The 19,077-nt window shown below is 31.6% G+C and overlaps 2 protein-coding genes across 3 annotated transcripts; both read right to left on the bottom strand.

Annotated features, from left to right (window-relative positions):
• Positions 1-617: 617 nt before the first annotated feature.
• On the bottom strand, positions 618-8,204 carry LOC123923405. 2 transcript variants are annotated; one of them, XM_045976096.1, is made up of 15 exons: positions 7,893-8,204; positions 7,677-7,760; positions 6,103-6,176; positions 5,950-5,983; positions 5,766-5,824; positions 5,308-5,422; positions 4,894-4,931; positions 4,402-4,499; positions 4,193-4,248; positions 2,876-3,152; positions 2,180-2,292; positions 1,414-1,470; positions 1,230-1,295; positions 1,010-1,084; positions 618-862 (listed from the first exon to the last, which is right to left on the bottom strand). In XM_045976096.1, the coding sequence occupies exons 1-15, from the start codon at positions 8,043-8,045 to the stop codon at positions 800-802; spliced, it is 1,362 nt and encodes a 453-aa protein (XP_045832052.1). In that variant the 5' UTR covers positions 8,046-8,204; the 3' UTR covers positions 618-799. The 2 variants fall into 2 exon arrangements, with proteins under 2 accessions (XP_045832052.1, XP_045832051.1); XM_045976095.1 differs by having other exon boundaries at positions 2,180-2,304; positions 7,893-8,154.
• A 3,588-nt stretch (positions 8,205-11,792) lies between these two features.
• Positions 11,793-15,017, bottom strand: LOC123923465 (endoglucanase 8-like). Its single transcript, XM_045976152.1, has 7 exons — positions 14,784-15,017; positions 13,949-14,356; positions 13,509-13,601; positions 13,032-13,238; positions 12,515-12,623; positions 12,197-12,360; positions 11,793-12,107 (listed from the first exon to the last, which is right to left on the bottom strand). Exons 1-7 carry the CDS (start codon positions 14,991-14,993, stop codon positions 11,793-11,795), a joined length of 1,506 nt encoding a protein of 501 aa, XP_045832108.1. The 5' UTR covers positions 14,994-15,017.
• Positions 15,018-19,077: the final 4,060 nt, after the last annotated feature.

Genomic DNA, 19,077 nt, shown 5'->3' with positions numbered 1-19,077 from the left:
TCTCAACTCAAAAAGTTTTCAATTTTTTCTATGTCTAGGATTCTTCTATATATGCTCAAGATTGAAAATCCAAATGATGATTGTTTAGAATGATAAAAATTAAAAAAAAATAAAAAATTTAAAAAAAAAAAAAAACCATTTATTTTGTACAACCCCTGAACCCCTAAACCAACCTTTGTATTTTAACCATCAATAGTTGCAAAATATGAATTCTAAAATAGGTTTATAGGTTGATATTTAAAAAATCAATTTCAAAAAGAAAAACTAGGGGCATTTTAAAATCGAATGGAAACATTTTTTTTAACACTTCAACTAGTCGAGAGAATCCTCTATACTTTATAAAGCTACCCTAGATCTTGTTAGAACAATTTGATCATGACACTGACATGCAGACGAAGGTTCAGAACATTCTTAAGTGATCAGAAGGTTCTATTATAAGATTAGAATGATCGCGCAACGTACTTATAATTTTATTACTTGAATCACTTATTTATACAAAGGATTCTAATCGTCATTGTGACACTAGGTAAACTACCTAACAGACATAACAGAAATTTGAATTACACTGAGCAGCTATGCTATAATAGAAGGTTGGTAATGACAGAATAACTACAAAATGAGAAGAGGGAAAAGCCATCAAAGATTAAATAAACACATAATTAACTCAGTTAAAATGTTGATAATTATGGATTAAATAATTACAAGTTTTACAAAGAAATGCTGATATCTTTTTCCAAGCATGGCCTCACAAAATGAGAAATCATCAATAATTATGGATTATTCTCCAGCATCATAAAAACTATTTTGCAGCTACTTGTGTAACATTTTCATGTGACCCTAATGAAGTACCTTGCTCAATACACTGAAAGAAATTAAATTGAAAATCATTCAGAAGAAAATGAACAGTATAGTAACTTTATGATGTTAGAACTTAGAAATATATGTTTTATGAAGCATGTCAAAAAATATCAGTTTGTAATTGATGCAACTATTTTCTTAAAATTAATACCTGGAGAAGATAACCATGCAGCCAATCCAATGTTTGAGGAAATGTTGTTGCGGATACATTGACTACGGTCAACCCCTGTATCATCATCATATTGTAAAAATTGAAGTATGAAAAAGTAGATATCGAACTGATTTGAATTGCGAAAACATCTGGTAGTTGTCGAAAAACTGATATTCAAAAATTCTAGCAATCAATGTAATGCTATATTTTTGTGACATACCTGTGATGTGAACGAGCACAGATAGTCTTGTATGGTTTTCAAGTTGGCTATGAGTTTATCATGATCCTGTAAATTGAACAACAAAATTCAGAAAATTGATGAGACAGAGTAAATCCTGTATATTTCTTGCGCCAAAAATACCAAGGCATAGGAGCAGGGTCTATACGTTTAGAATTTATCGTACCTGGTCTGGGCACTTTTCGATAAATGTACGAGAGGAGATCCACTCTTCAAGTAATGCCTGCAAATAAAATAAGAAAAGTCTCACTAAATTATTTGACTTTTAAAAGCTACAAATGATGGAACTTGATAACAAGAAATGTATACTTGACTCAAGTCATTTCAAGAAATTCAACCTATCCTACTCCTGCTGAAGGCAACAATCAGTACGGCACTGAGGACCAGTTATTATTATCGACTATCGAGTAACTACCTAATTTGGTCCCCCAAATTAGGAACTCGTATCAACTTAGTCTCGACTTTTATCGATATTCCAAAATAGGCCCTGACTTATCAAAGTATTATCAGATTAATCCCTTCGTTAGGTTCAAACTGTTGAATGATATGTCACATTGGCACACAAGTCCTAGTACACATAGGCACCACTTAAGCAACCTAAGTAACGGAAAAGTCGAAAATCAAATTGATAAACCTATTTTTAGTTGTCTTCTTCCTCTCTTCTTCCTCCGTTGGGGACTAAGTTGATACGAGTACCCAATTCCGACTATAAATGTATGTACCAACCAATAAACACAACCATTATAATTATTTCCGTTGACTGAATTATAGTTAGTTCCTCGTGCACTATTGAAATTTGTAACATCAAAGAGATACACGCAGGCACATGACCTGGCTGTACCCTTGGACAATAAGGCATGCTATGAATGGGAACAAGAACCGCTTATGCATGTAACCGTTACTTCCGTGAAAATAAAAGATAATGAAACAACCTTATGATCAAATTCAGCCATCTTCAAAACGATAGGCACAATTATTGGTTTGGGGCCTGACTTCTCCTTACTAACAGTTATTTTTTCTATCTCCACTTCTGGAAGAGAAGCATCTGCATCACAAACTAATTTTCCATCAAAACATTAAACTGAAACCAGTGTTATCAGTAGCAGAAGACCAAAAATCCGCTATGTGAAATAGAAGATAGTGTTGCAGGAAAATAGCGGAAGCCACATAGAAGTTGATATAAGTCAATTACATATATAAAAAGGCACGCTGCATACAAATCAAAAAGTGAACGGAGGCGAAGTATAGCTTATATATTGAAAGATTTACTTTATGACAATGAATATAGGTGTAACGTGCAAATTCTTTAGTTTTATTATTTTTTAAAATCCTAAAATTCTACTTTTTTCCGCTATTTCCACTACACCAGCCTCCTGAAACCGGAATAGCGAAACTACAATGGTATTGCGGTTTTCATAGTGGATTCATCAAATTCTGCTATGGAATAGCGGTATCGCCACTATTTGACAACACTGATTGAAACAAGTGTCATGCATATTATGGTTTATCTCTTAGTACTTACTGTTTATTTTTTATTTTTATTTTTTTTTGGTGATACTTACTGTTTATTTCTTAGTACGGAACTAAACAACGTTAAAATGCCAAATAATAGACACTATTAGACTAACCTTTATGTTCGGTTTTGTTTCCATCTAGTCCCACGGTTGACATGGAATTTGATACTGCATCCACAATGTCATCATTTACTCCCTCATTCGAGCTCAAAATCTTGGGATCACTACTCGGCTCATCGCCACTACCAACATTAATATTTTGTGTGTTTATTGCAGTATTATCATCCAATTCCGCAGACACTGGATTTATTTCTTTATTTCCTGTATTTACAGCAGAAGGTGTTTTGTTCTCATCCTCCACTAAATAAATGCTAGGATCCAAATGTATTCCCTGTCATTACGAAAATAATAAAAAGAAAGAAAATGAGCTCCCAAATGTATTCACTGACATATGAAACCAACATTTTTCTTTTCAATATTTGTGCATATTGTTAGAGCATATTTTTGTATTTATAAATGAAATATTATTAGAGCTAAAGTGTGTATATTGAAGACACCAAAACAGACCGGAGGAGACAAGAGCATCACAATTCATTAATGATGGAATAATTAACAAATCACGAGATTGGTTCACAGCTCAGCACACAGAAAGAGCATAACAAGTTTGAAATCGATGGACAATACAAATCACGAGGTTCAAATCTATTAAAGTGGGAAGTGTGGTGGGATTAGGTTCCCCTCGTTAGAGCTAGTTTCAGCTCGGTAAAGCTAGGTTTCAGCTAGTTGGGCTCATTCACCTCATTGGCTCTATAATGTTCATGTTTTCTAGTTCAAGATTTCATTTACACTGGGAGCTGAAGTTGAGACTAACTACAACATCATTTACACTGGGTTTTAAAAAAATACGGAACCACTGTCATTTTACTTTTAGGCATACCTTTGTGAAAATAAACATCATGTTGTAAACTCGTTCAATCCTTTGTGAAAATAAACATTATGTTATAAACTCGTTTAAATGTTTCAGAATAATTGAATTTTTAAGATTTTGAACTGAGCACGTATAGACTAAACCACCAAATCCAACTTCTGGACGGAGAAAAAGAAACAAAACAGAAAGCGGAGAACAGAAATGGAAGAGAAAAAACGGAGATTTAATAATATAGGTAACCAATTGGTAGCTTACAAAATATCATAAATTTCTAAAGTGACCACCACATACCAAATCCAAGTTGTGTTATACGCAACTTTCCTTTGCAACGAACTTTTTGGGATACTTGGTGAGCATATGTTGTATCTTTACGCTTTGGATCATTTTTATGGTTTTCTTTTTGGGTGACGATTCAGGGATAAGCACTTAATTAAGTTGTTTGTCCAAACAAGTCTTAAAAACTGAAAGGATATATATATATAGGAATACATGTCCATACATACCTCAATTATAATTGGTTTTCCGTCTTTCATTGCCTTTTTCAAATCACCGCCCAAACCTACAAACCAAATGTCCAAATAACAGGTGAACACAAACAGTGAAGCAAACTATAAAGAAAATAAAATATTTGTAGCATTCTTACAAAAAAATGGATTATTCAATACAATTTATAATATCATAAAGATCTCAAGCTAGAAAGAACTGTGAAAACCTTTACGAACAACCCTGCATTCTCTGCAAAATTCAGTTATTAACTCCTCTGATGAATTGAAGTCCCGAGCCCAAACAGGAGTTGAAGCCAATGGTGCACTATATCAGATACAAGCAAATAATTGGTCAGATTTCATTTGTAAACGTATACGAGTATTAATCACGCTGGTGAACAATGAACTACACAATTTGAATGTATACTGTAAGCTAGAGAACCATTAGAACATTACCAACATTGGCTATACTATAAGAATCCAATAATAATATTGCAGTAACGAACATATATTTTCTAAGCAATAATATATACAGACAGACGGACAATCAGGTTGATGCCAATGAATATAATTTCAGGCCAAACCATGAGTAACCTTATTAGCATGGTCTGCTTATGATAAATTTTCTTGAATAAATACTTGTTTTGTCTAATAGAATTATCAATTAAAGCAAAAAAATTAGTAAACTTCATGAAGAAATAAAGAAGTTCAGGACATACTCTGTTGATGTGCGCAACAATTCGTAAACCATATCTGTCTGTCAGATTCAAAATTAAAAACCAAAACATTAAAATCATTTGCAAATAAAAAAAAAACATCAAAATAAAGTATAAGGATAACTCCTATTATATGCATATTAACTAGGAAAAAATAATTCAGTCTAGTTAGAGACATCAAAATGGAAATGTTATAAATTGTTCAATCTATAAGTTGTTTCTAAAAATAACTTAAGTGTAATTGAAACGTTATATGATCGTCTATCATGTTATTCTTTCAATATTTTTAAAATCTCAAATAGACTTTGCCCTCTAAAACCCTTCAAAACCCTCGATCCAAACAATCTTAATTGAACTATTTCTTACTTTATATGATAAGAAGATGCAGATACAATAATAGAGACATTCAATGCCTACCTGTAATACGTTTGGCAAATTAAGTCTTTGTGCCAGCTGAGTTGCAATAGTAGACTTTCCGACACAAGCAGTTCCACAGACAAGGATCACTAGTGGAACTCTTTGATGGTGAAACCTGGATGAATGGTGGAAGCAGGAAAATGAAGCCTAATCAATAATTATTACTATAAAAGGTATCGCTCTCAAGTAATTTCTTTTTATTTTCGGCATTTTATTTATTTTCATAAAACTTGATTGATGCTTTTTCTTCAACATCTTATTAGAAGTGCTACAACGATAGGAAAAATATGTACACGTATAGAAATTTTACATATGAAACATTTGTATACTTGTGAATAAACAGATGCAAATTTAATATATGTTTAGATGTCTGTGAAGACGAAATATCTAATATATGCACATATGTTTGCATACATATATCGTATAGGTGGAATATACAGATTATAAATTATACATACTTTGTCATCATCTTATAGCGATTAATGTACTCTTCTCCATATCCTCGCCGCTCCATAAGCTGCACATACAGTATTAGTATTAATTAGTATTTTAATAATTAAATCCCATCCCCTACCCCTATTTAAAGATAAGAAAAATGCGGCTGAGTGTATGTCGACAAATCAAACTAAAACTTTGGCATACCTTAAATAGGTTGGCTTCCAAATCAGACTGAGATCTGCAGCGTAAAACCGCAGTGAAAGAGAGTTGTTAACTAAATCTATTAAAATCAAGGTCAAAGAAAGAAAGAAAAAAAAAGAGAAAAGGTAAATGAGGAATAGATGGGATATAGCATACACATCTAGAAGGCTGTTGTCTATTAGAAGCTTCTTCAGTTCAAGAGCAATTTTGATAGCTACATGGTTTGGAATCTGAAATAACAACAAGCTAACAATGTATAAGATTGAGAATGAAATCAAAGTATAATCTAAAAGATATTAAAATATGAAAGGAAAATAAGTGACATAAACAGCAAGCATTTGTTACTTATGATTCATTCCTCTAAAGTAAGTAGTTAGTAAAGTGAGAAAATTGACGGTTGATATTTAATCATCCATATGTTAAGCATATAGTATCAACCATTGATTTGTTTATCAACAATTGATAATATTACTCACTTTACTTTCTAAAGTGAATTATTCACTTTAGAGGAGCCTTATCCTGCGACTTAGCAGTCATATAACTCCAGTCTTTGAAAGTTAAAACATATAGCTATATGTTCCCGTTGCATTAACATAGATAAACACAACCATTGTTTTCAGCTTCCCCATAGACATTTGAGAAAGAAAAAAATATTTTCCCCCAAACAAAAAAGACCTAAAACAACCATGCTAATCCTAATCATAATCATAACCATCTAGGGTGCACAAGTGAGATAAGTCTTTCACCATATACAGGTTTGTTTTAACTATTGGATCAATAAATCTCACCATTGGATCAAATGAGATGTGATGTGACATATTGATACAATGGTGAAAACAAACTTGTGCAGAGTGAAAGACTTATCTCACGTGTGCATGTCAGACAAAGCCTGTAAACTAACACTAACATTCCATGAAAATCAACTATTTTATACATCACCCCATTTTTGTAATTGCATTTCAAAATTGTTGACATGTCACAGAAGAATATAAGGATCCTATTAGATGTGAATGTAAAACTAATTTACACCGATAGATAGTGTATAGCAAATAAACTCTTCCAAAGACATGATAGTAAGATGCGATTAGAGTTATGTATAAAATGATTTTGAGTAAACCACCAAATTGGTTCCTATCTCTGTAACTCATTCTCAAATAGGTGTTTAGCTCTTTCAATACCTCAAAATAGTACATCTCTGTCAAATGTTTCTCAATTTGGTCCCTGATTCTACCAATATCTCAAAATAAACCATGGATCTTCATCCTCAAGTGGTTTGTTATTATTCTGATTGATTCACCTTTGTTATATTTAGTTACATGCATTCCTCTATTTCTAATTCAACATTCTTAGTTAACAAAGAGACCAAATTGAGAAATATTTGACAGAGACGGTGACTATTTTGAGATATTAATAGAGTCAGAGACCTATTTAAGAGCGAGTTACACAGACAGAGATCAATTTGGCGGTGTACTCAAATGATTTTACACTATTAGTCCACCATTATTAAACTAAAAAATAACATGGTAGCAATTAGCAGCATGAGTGAAGAACTATGAAGCACAGACACTACTCGGATTAGGCATGTACCAGTATCCAACACCGACACTTATGATTACATTGAATTATGTCATTTTTTCAAATTATTATCATTGTTGACGTGTCGGTGTCTGTGTTGTGTCCGGTGTCCGTGTCTATGCTTCATAGATAAAGAACAGTTGAATAGTTTATACCTTGGTTACAGTTAACATTCTACTAAGCAAAAATCTGGAAAGAACATAGTAATGATCCGCATTATCACCCAACCACACTTTTACCTACAAAAACATACAAAACCCATAAACCAAAATCAAATAAAAACAGAATTTTCAATACAATATTTGAAATTGAAACAAACCCAGATTTGAAAAAATGCATATAATAAAGAAAAGTTGAGATTTTTATGATACCTTCACAAAATCATATTTGGAAGAAGCGTTACGAGAAGAGAATCTAACAGAGGGAAAAGAAGGTAATTGTTTATCATCAGTGTCTTCTTCTTCTTCGGCACTGATGGGGCTTGATACATCAATTTCTTTTCCTTTATCCTTTTCCTTCTTCATTGATGAATGATCAATCAAACCGATCCTTCTTCTTCCTCTGTATTGCAAAAAATATATATTCTGTGATTCACATGCTGTTTTTCTTCAATTTTCCTTTTGTTTTTCAGTAAAAATGCTTGTGAAAAAAAAAATAAAAAAAAAAATTGTCTTTTTTCTTATAAACTTTTTTTCTTTGGTAAATTCAATGAAATTAAACTCACATAATGAGATGTCCGATTTGAACCCGATTCACGATGTTCAGTCTAATAATTTCGATATTTTTTGCTAGTTGAGCACTTGAGCTAGGACTTATGGAACATAAACGTTTTCACTTATAAAGAGTTGCACTATAAAGGTTTTTCTACGTATACATCCGACCCATCATATGTTTTTAAACACAATACATGATATATATATATATATATATATATATATATATATATATATATATATATATATATATATATATATATATGAGAAATTTGAATTTGTCAGTCCCTCATCTTAAGGCGATTGATGAGGGAGATAATGGTAGCACAAGGATGAGATGGGGGACACCCTTTATTGATCAACGCCACAACGACTGATGAGTCTGACTCTAGAGAAATGTTCTGGTAACCCTTATCCCACACCAGTTGAAGAGTAGTTAGAATACCCAAAGTTCAGCCATAAGCACGTACGGTGCACGACCCTAAATGACACATTATTTATTATTTATTATTTAGTAGGGGGTTCAGGGTGGGATTTTGAATAGTATTAGAGTCAAAACAAATTAGTGGTTTTAGCCTTTCCTGATTGTAGTTGCGAAGATTCACTTTTTTTAATTGAATAAGTAGAGTATCTGGGGTTCGAATCCCGACTCTTTGTAACGGTGATTGGAGAATTCAGTTTCCCTCAACTGTTGTTAAAGTTCTTCCTCGCATAGACTATTCGGATCATCATCCCATAACCATTTTTCTGAATGGGATGCAACATCAACAATGTTTGATTAAATTCCGGTTTGAGCGAGCATGGATGAGTCACCCAACGTACAAAGATACATGTTGGTCCGCTTGACAGAGAAATCAGTAATATGGAGAAAGACCTTATTGATTGGGAATATCATACCTTTGGTAATATTTAACAACGGAAGAGAAAGATTTTGGCCAGAATCGGGGGAATTCAAAGAAGACAACAAACTGGAAATTCTAATCAATTCCTCAATAGATTACAAAGCAATGACAAAGATAATGGTGAATAGGCTTAAGGTTGTAGTGGGTAATATCATCTCTCCTTTCCAAAATGGTTTTGTACCGGGGAGGAACATTCATGAAAACATTGTTATAGCTCATGAGATGTTACACAACATGGCTAAAATGAGGGCCAACAAAGGTTTCTTTGTAATCAAAGTCGATCTCGCGAAAGCTTATGATCGCATTGATTGGAGATTTATTGAAAATGTTTTGAATGAGATGTCTCTTCTATACAACATGATAAGATTCATTATGGAATGTGTGACATCCATGAAGACTAATGTGATGTGGAATGGTAGTCGAGCAAATTATTTTAAGCCGAGAAGAGGTATTCGACAGGGTGACCCCATGTCTCTGTACCTTTTTGTTCTTTGTATGGATAAACTCTCTCATCTTGTGACTGAAGAGGTAGATAAAGGCTTTTGGATACCAATGAAAGCAGGGCGAAATGGGCCTATTATTTCACATCTTATGTTCGCAGATGATTTATTGCCCTTTGGCCAAGCAACTCACAACACCATGAATTCTGTTATGAACACTCTCACTAAGTTCTGTCAAATGTCAGGCCAACAAGTTAACCATACCAAAACGTCCATATTTTATTCGAATAATGTTTCTCGCCCTATTAGAGATGATTTGAATGCATTATCAGGTTTTACTGAAGCTTCCTCCCTAGGCAATTATTTCGGGGTACATGCTCTAGGACGTAAACCTCGAAGTAATGATTTTTATTATTTGATTGATAAATTGAAGAATAGATTAGCTGGCTGGAAAGCTAAGCAGCTATCTATGGCTGGCCGAATTACGTTGGCTAAATCGTTAATTCAAGCAATTCTGATTTATCCAATGATGTCGATGCAAGTTCCTCGTAGTTTTTTAGATGATATTGAAAAAATCCAATGCTCCTTCATTTGGGGTGACACAGAGAATGTGAAAAAACTGCATACCATTGGGCGGAATACTATGATTTTGCCTAAATACTTGGGAGGACTTGATATTCGTAATTTGAGAATTATGAATGATGCTTGTCTTATGAAGCTTGGATGGAATTTAAGAACAAAAAAGGAAAGTCTTTGGACTCAAGTGCTTTGGGGGAAGTATGTGCGAGATGGCAATGCTACTACAGAGCTTGTTGTGAAACTTACTGACTCTATCCTTTGGGAAACCATTGCTGATTTGTGGCCTATATTGATAGAGCATGAATACTGGGCAGTCGAAAATCTCGGAGGCAAGTGGTTAGATGATAATACTCGTATTGGCGATTTGGTTTCTGTAATCTCGGAGGAAGCTAGAGGGTGGAAGGTGAGTGATGTGGTGACAAATGAAGGAGAATGGAATTTTGATTTAATCTCTACAACAACACCAGGAGATGTAATTAATAAACTAAGATCAGTGGTTCCTCCCAGTCATGATAATGAGTTAGATGTTCAATTATGGCCTGGAAATAGAATGGGTGTTTTTACTGTTGCTGAGGCATACAAGAGATTAGCAGGTCGGGTAATTATATAACAACTTTTTAAATAAAGTACTATTTTCTAACACTACATACATTTGAAGATGAATAAAGGGATACCTGAACAACGAGAGAATATTCTCTCCATTAACTTGAGGGTAAATTTTATTTCCAAATTCTTTGATTTGGAAAGAGGGAGAAAGGAGAAAAAGTGAATTCTAAGGGTGGGGTGATTGGTAAACTTAAGGAACATGAGAAAAAATAAATTGAGAGAATTCACTCTCCTGAATGACAATCAGAAAGTGGACGGAGGTGTAAAACGCATAAACGTCAAAAAAAACAAAGAATATTAGTGGTGTTGTTTTTATAGAGGGGAAGTGAACATATGAAAGGTAAAAAATCTTTTTTTTAAAAAAAATTCTTACAATTTTTGAGGCTGGTCATTTCCGTTATTTAAAATAAGGTGTTGTATTTGTGTCTGGTGTGTTTCAATTTTTGGACACTTCAAAAAAGTGTCGTACACTATCCGTATTTGACACATGTCTGGAGCGGCGACACGCCGTCTGATTGCCGTGTCGGCGAGTCTATGTGTATATAGTCCACTGCCTCATTCAACGACAGGTGGATCCAAACTCTTTAATATTATTATAGGATTGGCTTTTGAAATAAAAAATAAAATTAGTTTTTATTTTTTGGAAGGATTATTGAATTTTGAAATTAGTTTTTAGATTCATATGAAGATGAAAGATTAATTTTTATTTGTTGAAAATCTTTGCGACTCTTTCTACTCTCCCTTTTCTCCTAATTTTTGTCAAAATAAAATAAAATATACCGTTAATGTAAGATAACAATTTTTCAAATTTTTATTGAAGATTCGTATAAAATTATTTTACACCAACAATACATTTATTACATTAAAATAAAATGAAAAGTAGTTGCTTCCAAACAATACACAAGTAAACCTAAATCCATTAGAGTGGGATGCTACGTACTGCTCCTAAAAACTGAAACGATAGCCATGATCAAATCCAAATTTCGCAAGATATTAATTCAAAGTATACCATTGAACAAAAGCTATATGTATTATTTGAAGTAAGCCAAAACTCCAACAAAAGGAGCATTGATATAAGTAGTTGGCTCTGATTGTGAAACGTTATATCGTGAGTCTTGAAAAGAATCATCATCTGCTGGTCCTCCAACAATTGCACCTGTTAGTACATTCATATTAGGTGCTGATGATTGAAAATATATGTCTCCGTCACGACACCCCATATGTTTTGGATTCACGTCAATTGATGGCAATATCGAACCACGATGATGTATCTTCTGAGGATATGTTTGTCCGTAACCTACCATGTACGACATTCCTAGTGGATTGTTTCCTAGAATATAGTCAACCTACAACACATAGAATTTCGAAAATCCATTTCAAAAATTTAACTACTAGAAAATGGTACTTTATTTAAAAAATTGTTATCTATAATTACCTGGGTTTTTGCAAGATTAATGAGATCAGATGGTTTAGCAACTACATTTCCACATTGTACCTCTTTGTTGTTAGCTTGCATATAGCGAGCATAAACAATTAACAAAAAAGAAAGTGATGTTGCATGTTGTAGATTACTTGATCCAACTTTGAATAGAAGCCCACCTAATTAATCACCATCCAAAACTCAATTAAATATAATTGTGAGTGATTTTTTATTTTGTTTTATATAATATATTAGTTTGTACTTCCAATTTATGTAATTTAAGTTTCAACATGTATTTTTATAATATCTATAAAAGTAAGTACAATCTCTTACCTTTGGAGTATGTGACTGATTTTGTTGGTGAATTGGGCAACAAAGAGCATATAAGATTGTTTGCATTAGGAACAAAAGGATTCTCATTTGATGGATTATTCATCACCGACTGTTAAAATTGGAAGAATAAAACAAAATTATGGATATGTTATTTATATCATGTAACTTAGTGGCTGTTTCTTATTTCTATCATGTGTTGCAAAAAATAAATAAGCAATAAATAATGAATAAATAAAAAGTATTGTGAAAAAGAGTTAAGAAATATTTGTTGAATTCAGTTGGTGTAAACATAAAAATAACAAAAAAACTTAAATGTGTAAATATATAAAAGTGTTGTTTTCCAATTTAAACTAGATATATCAATTATCACTATTTATTTTATTTTTTTTATTAATATTTAGACCAAAGTAGATAATTGTTTCTTATCATGACAAGTGAGTCACTCTGCACGTCTTTTTTTGTCAAATAGTCACTTTACACGTATAGAACAAAGTTAATGAACGACAATGAAACTAACCTGAGAAACAAGGACATTAATGCCAGCATGCTTAGAATCCCATCCAAATTCACCAAAACTACCACCATTAGCTAGAACTTTAAAACCATTGATATTTCTAACAATAGAAGAGAATTCTATGGATTGTATATTTGATTTTACAAAGTTCCAATAAGTTTGATCATTAGAAGCCTTATACAACCATGCTGCACCCCAAATCAACTCATCCTGAATTTCGTTACAAGCAACAACAAAAAAAGTTATTAGGCAAGAACACTATTATTTAAAAAGACTATAAAAAAATGTTATTAAAAAAATTTAAATTATTAAAAATAATAAGAGACAAACAAAAATTGTCTCTAAACTTATGATTGAGTTTAGTCACTAATATTTTTTCTTTCATATATACTTGCTTTTTCCGTATCTAGTTTTCAAGGTTGATTCAACTTTTTTGTGATTTTTTCTACATACAATGAATTAAGATCATGAAAGTCATACCATGTAACCATTGAAATCACAGTAGAAGGGACATGCTCCATCACCAATGGAATCATTGTAAGAGCCACGGTAATTATTTGCAAAGTCAAACACCTAAATAGTAAATATCATATAGAAATATAATAATTAGTTGCAAGGTACATATTAGGAAAATAAAATATAAAATAAAGAAAATAAATAAATAAATAAATAGAATAAATAAATAAATTGCTCCCAAATATGATCTTTTTCCAAATAATTACATGATTGGAGATAAGTACTCATAGTTTTATAAAAATCAGGTGTTTGATATATATTTTTGTGAATTCTTTTGAAACTTTTTTTTTTGGTATAGACTTCAATTTTCGTCAATACTTATGTTAGAAAATGTAATTTCTTTTCTTAAAAAGACAATTTTTTAGATTGATAGCAAAAACAATTCTAATTGTACACATATATACCTGTTTAGCCCTAGTGAGAAGAACATTCGAATATTGACCATCGGTTTTGCTAAATGCAATAGAGGACGCGGCAAGTGCAGCCGCAATCTCAGACGAAACTTCCGAACCAGGTTTATTTTGAGTCAAATAATAAGTTTGTCTAGAAGTGTCCATATCTTCTGGTCTTTCCCAACAACCATGATCACTATTGGGATTTCCAATTTGTGCTACAACAATATTTGGGATTATTGTGGCTTTGAGGAAATAATCAGTTCCCCAACGGATTGCTTCAAATGCATATTGCAAATCTGATCCCATTTTATCTCCAAATTCTATCACACTCCAAGCTAGCATTGTGGTTGTAAATGCCATAGGAAAATGAAATTTTACATTGTCACCAGCATCATAGTATCCACCAACCATATCCATCTGCATTTGGAATATAATTTTAGCAAATTAATTGTTTGAGTAATGTTCGAACAATTCATGTTTTCAATTTTGATAAATAAAGAAAGCGATAGATTGACATCGTATAACTTAAAAAATTTAATTAGAAAATTTATTTATTTACTCTATTTTTATTACATACTAAAATATTATTAAAATAAAGAAAAAAAGAACTAAAATCTTGTGAATCAAAGAAACCTAATCCATGACCATAATAATAAACAAACTACATTGAAAAAGTGTTATGAGATATATTCTTAGAACCATTGAAAAGTAGAATTTCTATATATTAAAGTGATTATTAATTTTATGATTATGATCATGGATGTAAAACTAGATCAACGGATTTAATTAAGTGTAACATTTTTAAAGTAATTTGATCTCTCCTACAAATAGATAATTCACTTACATGAATATCTTGTCCATCATTAAGGGCAGAGTCTTTTCTCCATTTCATACGTTGAGAAGGTGGCAATTTACCAGACCTTTGACCCTCAAAAAACAAAATACTTTTTGTCAATGCATCACTATAGTTAAGTGAAGCTGATTTTGCCATTGTAGCCATCATCATTGTTAATAACAATGATAATTTTGACATTTCTACACTCTTTCTATTCATGTTTTATTATTTTTATGTGTCTCTTTTTTCAAAAGTTTGAGGTATGTTACTTTGAGCATTGGCATCAAGAATATATAAAGCTATAAATAATGAAGCATTTACTTTTTTTTTTTTTTGAAATTGGCAAATATATATTTAAGGAATAGAAAATGCATCTTTTTCTTTTTTTAGCAAATAAAATGCATCTTTCTGATATACTCCCTCCGAAAATACGATTAATGTATCACGTATAACCAAATATATTAATCGTTGAATGAATTTAAAAAATCAAATGTTTCTTATAAAAAGGACTTGAGGAAATAATTAAATCCGTTGAATATGAATATATTGTATTTGTAGCGATATCTGAAATCTGATCTTAGAATTCTATATAACCTGAAATATTTTAAGAGGAAATAATTAAATCCATTGAATAATGAATATCTTGAATATGTGTATTGTTTTGCTCATTTACCTTTAAGTTAAATTATTTTGAAATTTTATTTAAAATAAAATATTTAAATTTTTTTTTATAAATATTGTTAAAGTATAAGTGAAATTATTATACTATTTTTTGTAAAACTTATTAAATCAATAAATTTGTTTTACAAAATTTGTTGTTCCGTGTATATTTTTATATAAATTGTTTATCATTTATCTTTTAAAATTTATATTTATCATTTTTTGGTTTACCTAAAAAAAATTCTTCTTAAAATTTGAGTGTTGACATGGTGGTGAAAGTTTGTGGGACAATGGAATTTGTGTCTCTTGAATTAGTCGTTCTATGAGCTGAATATTAAGTCTTCAAAAAAATTATTGAGTCATTTGAAATTTTAAAAATTCATAAAGTACTTTTAAATCTTAAAAATCTATGTTTTGAATCCGTTAACATCTTGTGCTTAAAATCTTGATTCTAAAAAGTTTTTTAAAAAAGTCTATTAAAAATCTAACATAATCTTAAAATCTTCTGGACTTTTTTGGGCAAAATTGTCTCTTGAATTAATCTCAATTCAATATACCTACCTAAGATTATGTTTGGCTCGTCTTCTCTAGACATAAAAGTTTCTTTAAACCTAAAGTTAAAATTAATAGCTTTAAAAATAAAAGTAAAGTTGTTTGGTGAATATTGTTTTAGTATTTCCAAAACATTTTTTCTTAACATTAAAATGCGGTTGATAAAACCAATAATGAATTCGTCCAAAAGCTTGATTCATGGCAATATACTAGTCTGTGTACCCGTGCGTTGCACGGGACTGTATTGGTGCTTAGAATATTGGTTTTTTATGGTGTGAGTGAATCGACAGACTATATTTATTTTATAACAATTGATACATTACATTTAGAACATAACAATGTTATAAAAAAAAACTAACAATTTAATCATCTTTAATTTTAAGCGAGAAAAAATTTGATTTTGAAAAAAATATATAATTTTGTTATTAATATTAGTGGTGTCCATATAAATTATTGGTTCATGTTATTGGTCCATTATATTTATCAATAAAGAGATCTTATGCATGCATCATGTAAAGTGGACTCTTAGTAAATAAGACAAATTATATTTTTTCTCTCTTCTCTTCTCCATATATATCAATGCTCTTGATGAATAATAGTATAGACCGTAATTACTAAAAATATCTTGTAAAAAGTTTAAATTAGAAAGAAAAATCTTGGCTTAAATGCAATTTTGGTTCCTCTATTAAAATGTGCAATTTTAGTCCCCCTATTTTATTTTACGCAATTTTGGTCCTCCTATTTGACAAAATGCACAATTTTGGTCTCATTATTTTGGTTTGTGCAATTTTGGTCCCTATTTTGAAAAATTTAGAAATTTGGACCCCCTGTTCGTTTAACATTTACTTTTGATGACTTGACATATTCTTTAATTGATATGACACATGATACATGTTTATGTTTAGGAAGAACACAACTTAAATTTAATTTTAATTTCTTAGTTTATATCTTTTTTAATTTAAGAAATTATAAAGGGACCAAAATTGCTCATTTTTTCAAAATAGGGAGACTAAAATTAAAATTACGCAAAACAAATTAGGGGACCAAAATTACGCATTTTGTAAAATAGGAGGAACAAAACATCATTTTAGCCAAAAATCTTTTATAAAATAAAGAGCTCAAATTGAGATTAAGAAAGTGAAAGGATTTGTAAAAAAAAAAGGTAAATTATATACTTTTTGTCCTTTAAGTTAATTTTAAGTTTTGTTTTGGTTCTTAAAATTTCTTTTGCCCTTTAAATTACAAATGATCGACAATTTGGTTTCTTAAAAAAAAAAATTCATTTCATTTTGGTTTATTAATTTTGAATACTTTAGTCCCTTAAATTATAAATATTAAAATTTTTTGTTTGGCTTTCACCATCAGTTTAATCTGTTTCGGGAGTTAGTTATGACATTAAGTGGTTTCAGCTCCCTCCCGATCGTAGTTGCGAAGGATCGAACCGTGATCCTTCCTAAAGTTCAGCGTCAATCACCACTGAACAAAATAAAAAAGAAAGAAGAAAGTAGTGTAATGTGGGGTGTTAAAAGGAATGGGCTTGGCCCATGTTGACACACGTGATGTGTGTGTGATTTAAAGGGAATTCAAATCCCCAAAGTGCCTTGTGTGTGCAAAATAAGAATTAAGAACAACACACACTACACTAGCGCTGAGCTATATTACCACTCTTTATCCATCATTTCCATCCCCGTCTTCATTTCCTATTTCAGGGAGTGTTCTTCCTCCATCCCCATGGGTCGCCAGAGTTCTTGCGAAGATCCATCAACCTTAAAATAAGTATCAAATTTTTATTATTTTCAATCAAACTAATTGCAAAAAAAAATAGTAAAATTTTATTATAAAACAAATATAAAACTAAAATATTATTGTGAGTCTTGTGAGAGTAATAACTGTTGGAACAATTTTGAGAGAGATGAATTTTTGGAGTGAAGAAGAGAATTGAGTGAGTTAGGGAAAAAGGTAAAAAAGTATATTCATCCACTACTGGGCCATTATTGTTATATACAAGTGATTACACAACACACTAGTAATCCTAGGATGAAATCAAACTCTTAACTAACTAACTACACATAACAGAAAATTAAAACTAACTACTTGACAGTTACTTTGCAAAGCCAACTGTCACTAGCTAAGCCACAGCTTTTACTTGCTGCATAAGCTACTGCTAAAACACTTATTCAAAATCCCTAAAACTTGCATAAGCACCTCCTAAACTATGCATTATATTCTTCACACCTCCTAATGCATGTTTTCCAATGAGTCCATTCCTATGTGCTTCTTCAGACCATCAAACCTTGCTTTGGCCAATGGTTTAGTTAAAATATCTGCTAGCTGAATATCAGTTTTGCAGTATTCTAACTCAAGCCTCTCCTTGTTAACTTGATCTCTCAGATAGTGAAATCTCCTTTCAATGTGCTTACTCCTTCCATGGCTAACTGGATTACTTGCTAGATCAATTGCTGACTTGTTATCAACTAGTAACCTCATCTTTGTTACTTCAACAGTCTTCAACTCTGTCAATAGCATTTCAAGCCAATTTGCTTGACATGCTGCAAATGATGCAGCCACATACTCTGCCTCACATGAAGATAATGCCACAATATCTTGTTTCTTAGAACACCAAGAGATAGGTGAATTACCTAACATGAACAAGTAACCTGCAGTACTCTTCCTGTCATCCTTATCACCTCCCCAATCAGAGTCTGAATAACCATAAGCTCTCAATTTCACACTGCTATTGCTTTGGTTGGGAAGTAATATTCCATGACCGCTAGTGCCCTTCACATACCTGAGAATCCTCTTCACTGCTATCAAATGATTAGCTCTAGGTTCACTCATAAACCTACTCAGCGGACCAACACTATGACATAGATCAATTCTAGTATTGCATAGGTACCTTAAAAAACCAATAATCTGCTTATACAAAGTTGAATCAACTAATTCTTCATTTGTATCTTTGCTCAGCTTCAGACCAGTTTTCATAGGAGTGATTGCAGCATTGCAATTATTCATATGAAACCTTCTCAGAATGTCCTCAGCATATTTTTTCTGATGTAAGAAAAAACCTTTGCTTGTCTTCACAAATTCCATA

The sequence above is a fragment of the Trifolium pratense genome, linkage group LG4 (genome assembly GCF_020283565.1).
Source record: "Trifolium pratense cultivar HEN17-A07 linkage group LG4, ARS_RC_1.1, whole genome shotgun sequence".
Classification (NCBI taxonomy): domain Eukaryota; kingdom Viridiplantae; phylum Streptophyta; class Magnoliopsida; order Fabales; family Fabaceae; genus Trifolium; species Trifolium pratense.
Note: the sequence above shows the minus strand (reverse complement) of the source record. Positions and strands in the feature narration are given on the sequence as shown.